Genomic DNA, 10,000 nt, shown 5'->3' on the forward strand with positions numbered 1-10,000 from the left:
AATGCATACTTGTGGTGCATTTGAGATTTCCAAATCATGGTCATGGCAATACAGTGACGTACCATGAAAAACGTACTCTGTGTGTTTTACAACAACAACAAAAAAAAAGAACATGCCAATGTCATACAAGAAGGCCGCAGCCGGAAGAGAAACCACAAACTACGTATGTAAATTGTTCTTTCCCTCTCCTCTCATTGTGTATCATATGCGAGTCCTCGTCTTTGGCTGAGGCAAAATAATCATGTTGTCCGCTTCCTGGTTTGTTGGCCTTTGTACTATTAATTGATACACATAGTAGTAGTTGAATGATTGATTTGAAATAAACGACCATCACTTGATGATAGTTCATTTCAAATCAATCTTTTTTTTAAATATTGCTGTGCAGTTATACTTATTTTTAAAAGTGTTATTGTGCATTTATAGTTATTTTATATGTTACTTTACCCATGTTTCTGTTTGAATTGGATGTGTTCAGACAGAATGCATGTATACTTTTATTGATCAAAACCTGTTTTGTTCACTGAAGTTTTGTCTTGATGTTATTTACATATTTATTTTAATTTAGGTTGGTAAATGTTTGTACTTGTAACAAATGTAATATATATTTTGTTTAAAAATAAATCTTTTATATAATGTAGAAAAATGGCTATTTAGCTGTAAAGATTTTAAAATGATATATTTTAAAGCTGTAATTTCAATACCGTGATATTATTGCTTAAGGTTATCATACTGTTAGATTCTGATATCGTCCCTTGCCTGGTCTCACAAAACTGATCTACAAAATATTTTGACAGCCTTTTATACGGTCACTTGGGCGTCACTTGTTGGTATGCAATCTCATCGTGCACTTGTGCAAAGGCTTAATCAATGTTTTAAGCTCCACCTCCTGTGGTCATCCAGGGCTGATTGAACCGCTGTTGAACCGGTAACTTGTTTTACTGGTGCATTCTGGAAATATAAGAAATTGCTTACCGAGGGATGTAGACCTTCTCCATTTGTTCCATAGTTTTCAGTGCAGCGTAGTATCTTAAGACGATAAATTGTAAAAAGAATGGAGAAAAATGACCAAATTACAGTGTAAAACTCATACAACACCAACAACAAAAGTAACATTTTGAAAACTGGTAACTTCCCTAAGGATAAAAGATAGCATCTTCATTAGTCACTTATAGAATTCAGTAGTGTTGTATTTCATATTTACCCAAACAGTGTATAAGTCATTTGAAGAAAATTAGATGCAACCGCTGGCAGCTTGTGAACAATCAAGATTATTACATGAAGAAATACAAAGGGGTGCTGAAATAACATACTGAAGGAGTGGTGCATTGATGTAGCGCAGGAAGAGATGACACCAAATCTTCCGTATTAAAAAGTGCCAATTGGACCACAAATAATGAAGAAAAAATGTGTGCAATGCATCTTTAATGTATTCACATTTTTTTTTTATATTATAGCTTAATTGAAGTACACATGCGGTAAATATTGTTGATTAGTGGGGATGAGACAAGACACAAATAGACCCCTACAACAAGCCAAGATTTTTGCAAAATTTATAGTATAGTGTAATATATCTGACCTAATAATAAAAAAAAAAACTGTTTCCAATTTTTTTTTTTTTTGAGCAAACTGCAAGAAATTTAACAATGTAGCATGCAAATTTAACTATAAACGGAGACAAACTGCCTTTATGCCATTATTTTACCATTCTGTTCCTCAACAGCAAAACCAAAATATTGCCATACAGATGTTTTGTACATAAGAGCATCCTGTATTTACCTCCTATAGAGTAGCAGTTATTGAGCATTTTGGTATTAAAAACCTGTTTGTGGGGGTTTGGTGTTAAACAAATATAAGCACAGAAAAACAAATAACACATTTCCAATTTTGCATATTATTGAGATATAAAGAGGGTTTTTTTAAATGAATTCATTTGTAATTCAAGACTTAATGATGCTGCAAGAGTGGGGGATAAATCTCCACAGCTTTGATTATCATGGTTTTAAACCAAAAATTACAACTCATTCAGCCCTAACCTCAACTTTGTTTTGTCCTTGATTTTTGCCACGGTAACCTCAAACTTGCTTGAAGCCTGTGACTTGTCCAAATGAGACTTACTCCCACCTCTGCTAATTGGCATAGCTGGCTCGAATGATGCATTAATGTGGTTTCAAACTAGTGACGCCAGAGCAGTTTTCTACAATGACTGAGATCCTTGTAACAGATAAATGAAACCGCACAAACTGAGGTGGGTAGAGCCAATTACAGCCGTGGAAAACTGAAGTACACTGTAGTGGAAAAAGGGGCTTTCAAGATATTGCAGTCTTTGGTAGAAAGCACAAATCAAAGGGGTTCACCCTCAGTTCACTGTGCTGAACTCGCATCATTAGGCTGATAGGCAGGCTGTGAGGGATCTAATTGGTCGGTCAGTGAGTGTAAAATGTGTTGAACACACATGAACAGAAGACACCCTCATACAGTGTACTGTGAAAAGGTCTGTCAGAATGCAATACACCAAAATGATCAACACAAAGGCAAGAACTGGCAAGACTGTGACCTGTCTAGCAACTAAAGTACATTGAGTACAGATAAGGGTTAGCAATTCAGCAAAACATGCTCTTCTCAATTCAAAGTAATGGTAGTAAAGCCATGCCACTAGTTTTGAAAGTAGAAGCCCCTCCCTTCAAACATATACATATGTTCCACATAGAAGCCAACATGGTCTAATTGCCCAAGACTGGCAGTGGGCCTTGACTGAACTGCAACGAGGAGGCCTTGTCACAAACAAGGGCACACTGAGGGTCAATTGTCTTGCCAGTGAATGGCCTGTCCCTTTACTAGGCAGTAATGAACAAAAAAGGGTCATTATTTTTCTGTCAGTAAAGTTCATGGGGTAAAAATGAAGTTCAAGCAAACCCAAAAAGTAGATATTACAATGAACAGAGAAAATGATTCAGTTTATCATGTACAATCTCATTTTCAATTTTGATTCACTCGAGCATGTTGGCAGATTAAGTTTTGCGTTAATGATAAAAACTGATCCGGTGGTCAAAAACAGCAATTCTCATATTATTCCAAAAATACCCTCCTTAAGGTCTCATTTGCGTTTCCCAGAAGTGCATCTGTAGTCACAGTGTATGAAAATAGGTGATAAGTAAATACAGTCAGCCCCCGGCTTACGAGCACCCTGATTTGCGAACATTTCGCCTTACGAGCGTGGATCAGGGAGAATTTTGTCCTCCGCTTACGAGCAAACCTTTCGTCTTACGAGCATTCCGACAAACCAGTCATTGAGTATGTAGAAATGTTCTCGCCTAACTGCGTCAACATATTCAGCAGTTGCATCATCTACAATCATTAACAGATACTTATGGCGGTAACGTGAACGCTATTGCTCTTACAACCTCACACTGACTGTCTCACTCACGGTGTCTAAATATATTACCATTTAAGTGTAGTGTTTGTACAGCTAAAGGGAAAAACAGCTGACATGAAATTAAATGTGCCGATTGCAGGACAAAGAATTGTCATTGGTTTAAATGTGTGTTTTTTTTTAATTAATTGTCAATACATTCCAACCGTTTAAAAAAAAAGTGTGAATAATTATCAGTCAGTCAAGGAGACGCCAATATGCTATTGGTCGATTAAGGTCACCCGGTCTCACTCACGGAGATGCTATTGGCCGGCGTCACACGTCAATCACAGAAATGCCGATATGCTATTGGCCGAACGCCTTTATCTAGCTTGATGGGACAGGATGGAAGGAAGTAGACAAAATGAGTGAAAAACGGAATGTTTTGAAGACTTTGCAAACTTTATCTGTTAGACATAGCTTCTAAAATTACTAGCAGCGGTAAAGGAAGAAATAAGAGGATGATGTTTTAGTATCTCCGTGATTTGCACCATGACTGAAAGAGTTACTGTAACACTGTAAGACCAATAGCCTATGTGCGTTGCCGTATTAACTCAAGAGATTAATCTCTGCACCCTGTTACGGGTGGTATTACAGTGCCATATAATGGTTGCTTGACAAAACTGCATGTCATGTTAGACGGCGACCTCCCGACATGCTTTGGGACAGCGCCATTCTTGCAATTCTGTGAGTTGTAACCAACGGTGAACTGACGCTCGAACAAGCTTTAAGTGTGGTGCCTAGTAAATACAACACACTCAACCTCCCCTCCGCCTCCACCCAGCTCAATTCACGTCGGGAAAAACAGCTGACATGAAATTAAGTGTGCCGATTGCAGGACAAAAAAATCGTCACAGGTTTAAATGTGTTTTAATCAATAAGATGTCAATACATTCCAACCGTTTAAAAAAAAAGTGCGAATAATTATCAGTCAGTCAAGGAGACGCCAATATGCTATTGGTCGATTAAGGTCACCCGGTCTCACTCACGGAGATGCTATTGGCCGGCGTCACACGTCAATCACAGAAGTGCCGATATGCTATTGGCGGAACGGCTTTATCTAGCTTGATGGCACAGCTGGTTGGGATGGAAGGAAGTAGAGAAAACCCTGACTGAAAAAGTTACTTTGACACTGTAAGACCAATAGCATATCTGATTTACCGTATTGACTTCGAGCATTCATCTCTGCTCATCTCTGCTTATCTCAGCACAAGTCACGTCTTTCCAAAGGTAAAAGTCATTTTTCCTTTGTATTTGTTATTTAATGCAACTGTACAGTTGATTATGTCACTTAATATTAATATATGTATACAGCGTGATGATTTTACCTAAGGCTTCTGCGCGCGTTGCACGCATTCACGAATTAACATGGGTTTGGATTGCCCGCTATACGAGCAATTCAAGATACGAGCGTAGCCGCTGAACGGATTAAGTTCGTAACCCGGGGGCCCACTGTATTGTGCATCATAGCCAGTGCATGTGGTTTTAGCCTATTTGTAGCTAATATGTCTTAGGAAACCAGCCCAAAACTCTTTGCCTTGAACATAATTTTACAAATGTTACATATATGCACATATTAACTAATAAGAGTAGGAAATTAACCGTTATGTAAACATACAGAACAAAATCAGAAGACTTCAGAAAACAGAAGACTGATGATGTATGTATGACTGTGTTTACAAAGTTGCTGTTCAGGATCCGGGTATCGTTGAATGTTTGTAGATCATCCCTCTATTTATTCAAAACGCCTATCCTCACAAAGTATAGCTAATCGAAAGTTGAGCGGGAACTCTTTCTGCCAAGAGTGTATTTCTACTTAATTTAATGTATTTATGCATGTACTAAAAGCAAATAACGTCACAAATACAAGACCGTGAAATACACCTTTGCTTAGGTGCGAACATCTCCTCCCATGGAAGTAGACAGCATACTGATCTGAGAATTAGTGGAAAAGTATGAACATGCCAGGTACTAAGGTAATACAGTGGGCCCCCGTGTTAAGACATTAATCCGTTGGGGGGGTCCGGGTGGGGTCGTGAGGCGAATTTGTCGTATGATGGGCAATCCAAGCCTAGGTTAAAGAGCTAATGTGTTTAGAACCCCAGGTGAAAACATCCAAATTGTACATACATATTAAAAATTGGTATCAAAACACTATAGTAAGTGCTACGTAAATCAGAAAACATCATAAATAAAAAATATAGAAAGGATTTATTTACCTTTGAGTGGCGCTTGTTATGCCCATATTCCCTAGTAAGGGGAGCCTAGGCTAGGCTAGCTTCGTATTTCTTGATTATATCCAGCTACTTCTCTCTTTAACATCACTAACAATCTTGGGACCCATGGCTAACCCTTTCAACTTTGGATTATCAATAAAATGCACTATGAATACGGTTTTGTAACCACTTACAATCGAACAAAGCTTTACCGCTCCGCCATTTTAAACAAGTGAGGCAGACCAATAGCAGACCATCATCTCCGTGAGAAGACGCCGGCCAATAGCAGACCAGCATTGTAGTCACACGTTGAATGGAAGCAGTGAGACAGCAATAGTAAATAAGCAGATGGAGGCAGAACAACACAAATACAGCCAAGCCCCTAGGGTCATGACAGTTATTTTGGTCGCATAACTGGGAAAAAGTCATAAAAAGGGGATGAAAAAACTCAGTATTCCACGTCGCAACATGAAAATGACATAAATCAGGGACGTTGTAACACGGGGGTTCACTGTATATGTAATGTATTCTGGTAATCTGATCACTTCTCTATATCAGTACTCCATTTTGCCTGCGTCCCTGTGTCCATGACGCATAATTTTTGCCATGGGACACATACTTTCAAATCAATGTGTGTCCTCTACAAAAATTACTATTTACCAAAAGATTTTGAATTTATAGGTTTTAGAACTGTCATTCCAATACCGTGATATTTTTGTTCAAGGTTATCATACTGTCAGATTCTGATATTGCCCCATGCTTACTCACAATCATTCAAAATAATTAAATATGTTACAATTGTGACTGATAATTCTTCCGATATGCTCAGAGATAAACAAATGGCACACGTTTCATGCTTTGCACATAACAATCAAGATTGTTTTTAGAAAAATAAATGTAAAAAGACCTTGAAAGACAATTTTCACAAATTCAAATCGCAATCACAATTTTGAGGGGTTAAACAAATTGCAGTTAGGTTATTATGAAAATCATTACATCTTAGTAAAGATGCCAAAAGATATTCACCAATAATTGGGAAAAAAAAACATTTACTTTGATCTGTAAAACTGATACCTTTTGGACTCCAGCTGCTCCTTTAGTTTGCTGTACATTTCAAGCACTGTGAGAGGGAATGAAACAGGAAGCGAGAGAAAAAAAAAACAATCAGTAACATGTTTTAGGTTATCATAACCCTTATCCCCTTATCACAAATCCTCAAGCCTCGTTCCCACTGAAGGGTGAATGTTAGCAAGCGTTGGCAAAGGTAACAGATGTTGAATTCGCGTCAGGGTTCATTCCAGGTCATAAACATCCACCAAAGGTTCTCACAACATTCTCAAACGGTTTCAACGCTTTTATTTTTTTTGATGCGAGGAAATTTTGTACATGTTCAAAAAAACCTTGAATGATAAGTCCCTGGTCCACTTGATTTATGGTTATTGATGCCCAACCCAACTACCTGGTGCCTGAGAGGGAAACTTGTTGGTAAGCCCTGTGTGATAATGTGCCACCTGGTATGCAGAGCTGGAGTTTCTCCACGGTTGTGGCCATGTTCCTCTGCTGGATTCGACAGCGAATCACCTCCCCAGTTTGAGCGGTCACCTGAGGGGAAGAAACGAGAATTTAAGAATGAACTCGAACACATCATTCTCCTGAAATATTTGGCTCTTGCGGCTAGCAAAGCATCAATATATGAGCTGCTCCAAAAAATTTAAAAGCTACCCTGTGAGTGACGCAGATGTGTGAAAGATGTACAGGAGACCACAGTTATTTACGGGGGATAGGAACTGGGTAGTGCTGAGTATTGTGTCTTAAAATTGTATAGCGAATTTGCGATATGTAGCAATACAGCAAAGGCGTATTGCGAGACGCATTGCGTAGGGCTGCACAATGAATTGAATTTTAATTGCGATCACGATATTGGCTGCCACGATCAATTAAGCTGATCCTCAGTGATATTAACATTTAAAAAGCTGGCTATCGTGTGTGTCAAATCAAGCACTTTGTCATCCTACCACCAAGGGGCAAACGTAAGTTTAAGACGTCATTAAGCTTAAGAAATAGCAAGCAAGCAAATCCTGCAGCGGCTGACTAAAAGGGAAAGCCACACTGAGTATAAAGTGCTGCAAAACACATGCTGGCGTGATTCCGCGCGTCATATTTCCACGCGGAGCATTCGCGCATTAAGCATAAAGCAGAAAACGGCGCGCTCCCGAAGTTTCTACTTTAAATTACATCTTAAAAACCATTAGATGGCAATGTTTCCCACATTTGCATAACAAAAGCCTCTGCTTTTCTAACCCTAATATACTATTTATTTAGTATGGACAAATTCCATTTATTCTTTTTCAGAAGCCACACGTCATTGAAATCTATGAGCACAGGTTAAACATTCTTTAAAAAAAACAGCCATGTCCACATTTTTATTTCAAGCATGCATAGGGTTAGGGTTTGATGAGGCTGATGTGGAATGCATAGGTAGCACTGCCACACGTGACTCTTATTTTCGCACCACTTCGGACTCTTTTTTATTCTGCTATTTTTGCTCTTCAACTGTACATGAACTGCGTTGGCGAAAAAAAAAAATACGACAAAATCAAGGAGAAATCTACTGTTATAATTGATCAAATACAGTGGACTCCCAATTTACGACATCCCTGCCTTACATTTTTTTCACGTTACGACGTGGTCTGTGACGTTTTTATTTTGTCCCCTCTTTATGCCATTTCTTTCACCTTACGACAAATCCAACACAGCAGCCAGTGTGCACAACACATCCAACAGGGCGGTCAGTATGCGCTCATCTGTCTATACACGCGTCACTGCTTAAGTCACTACAATGCTGGTCCGCTATTGGTCAGTGTCACGACTCCCTAAGATACTGGTCTACTATTGGTCAGCATCACGGCGTCATGAGGATGGTGGTCTGATTTTGGTCGCGCACAGGGACTGAAACCTGCTCCTTTGTGCAAGGCGAAACAGGCTGAGCACTGCTCGTGCCCTACAGAATGACCTCCAGAGGGCCACTGGGGTGAATGTCTCTACCCAAACAATCAGGAACAGACTTCATGAAGGTGGCCTGAGGGCCCAACGTTCTGTAGTGGGCCCTGTGCTCACTATTCAGCACCATGGAGCTCGACTGGCATTTGCTCAAGAACACCAAAATTGGCAAGTCCGCCACTGGCGCCCTGTACTTTTCACAGACAAGAGCAGGTTCACTCTGAGCACTTGTGATAGACGTGAAAGAGTCTGGAGAAGACAAGGAAAATGTTCTACTGCCTGCAACGTCGTTCAACTTGGCAGGGTTGGTGGTGGGTCAGTGATGGTCTGAGGAGGCATATCCATGTAGGGACGCACAGACCTCTACTGCCTGGGAAATGGTGCTCTGACTGCCATAAGGTATCAGGATGAAATCTTTGAACCCATTGTCAGACCCTACACTGGTGCAGTACGTCCTGGTTTTCTCCTAATGCACGACAATGCCCAGCCTCACGTGGCAAGAGTATGCAGGCAGTACCTGGAGGATGAAAGGATTGAAACAATTGGCCTTCACGATCCCCTGACTTAAACCCAATAGAACATCTCTGGGACATTATGTTTCGGTCCATTAGGTGCTGCCAAGCATGCATGCAAGGTCGTGGGGGCCACACAAGATACTGAAAAGCATTTTGAGTTGCAGAAATTAAGTTTTAGAATAAATGGACTAGAATGCCACATCTTCATCTCACTCTGATTTTATGGTGTCTATACAATTGAGCCCTCTTTAGGCTGAAACTTTTATTACCATAAAAAGACTTGGCATCCTTTTGTTCCTAAGACACTGCCCTGTCGTTATTTATATAGATATCCAACTTCATGATGTATCTAATGTGTTTCTTTAAAGTGCTCCTTTAATTTTTGTGAGCAGTGTATATACATAGCACTTAGCTGATTAAAATAGGTTTGGACTGCCTGCCATACGGCGAATTTGCATTACGAACGGATTCATCTCGTAAACCGGGGGCCCATTGTACAGTGAAACCTCGAAATACGCGAGCTTTTGTACATGTTTTCTTTCTTCATATTACAAGAATAGCTTAGCATATAAAGGAAACAATAAAACAAAACAAAACTTGAAATCTCAAAATTCCTATTTGAATTAAACGCAACATGAGATCCTGCGGATGGATGATATGGCTGCTTGGATATTATTATTATTATTATTATTATTATTATTCTCGGGAACACATACAGAAGCTTACTACGGAAGACTTGAACACGGTGCAGAAGGAAATGCTTTCTCCAGATCATAAAGTTTTGTTTAGTTTTTTTTTTGTTTGTTTTGTAGCATTTACTGTGGTGTTTTTGTAGCGCTTGGAAAGATTTACATGTAAAA

General features: G+C 39.4%; 1 protein-coding gene across 4 annotated transcripts in view; it reads right to left on the minus strand.

Moving 5' to 3' along the window:
• The window catches only part of exoc6 (exocyst complex component 6), a 63,761-nt gene that overhangs the window by 42,034 nt on the left and 11,727 nt on the right, over window positions 1-10,000 (minus strand). For all 4 annotated transcript variants that reach the window (XM_088439064.1, XM_088439068.1, XM_088439067.1 and 1 more), the window contains exons 4-6: window positions 7,137-7,227; window positions 6,700-6,745; window positions 973-1,026 (exon numbers count right to left, since the gene is read on the minus strand). In XM_088439064.1, the coding sequence (XP_088295190.1) occupies window positions 973-1,026; window positions 6,700-6,745; window positions 7,137-7,227 (191 nt within the window). The remainder of the gene's footprint in view (window positions 1-972; window positions 1,027-6,699; window positions 6,746-7,136; window positions 7,228-10,000) is intronic.

The sequence above is a fragment of the Hippichthys cyanospilos genome, chromosome 17 (genome assembly GCF_059441005.1).
Source record: "Hippichthys cyanospilos isolate Australia breed blue-spotted pipefish chromosome 17, RoL_Hcya_1.0, whole genome shotgun sequence".
In the NCBI taxonomy this organism is placed as follows: Eukaryota; Metazoa; Chordata; class Actinopteri; order Syngnathiformes; family Syngnathidae; genus Hippichthys; species Hippichthys cyanospilos.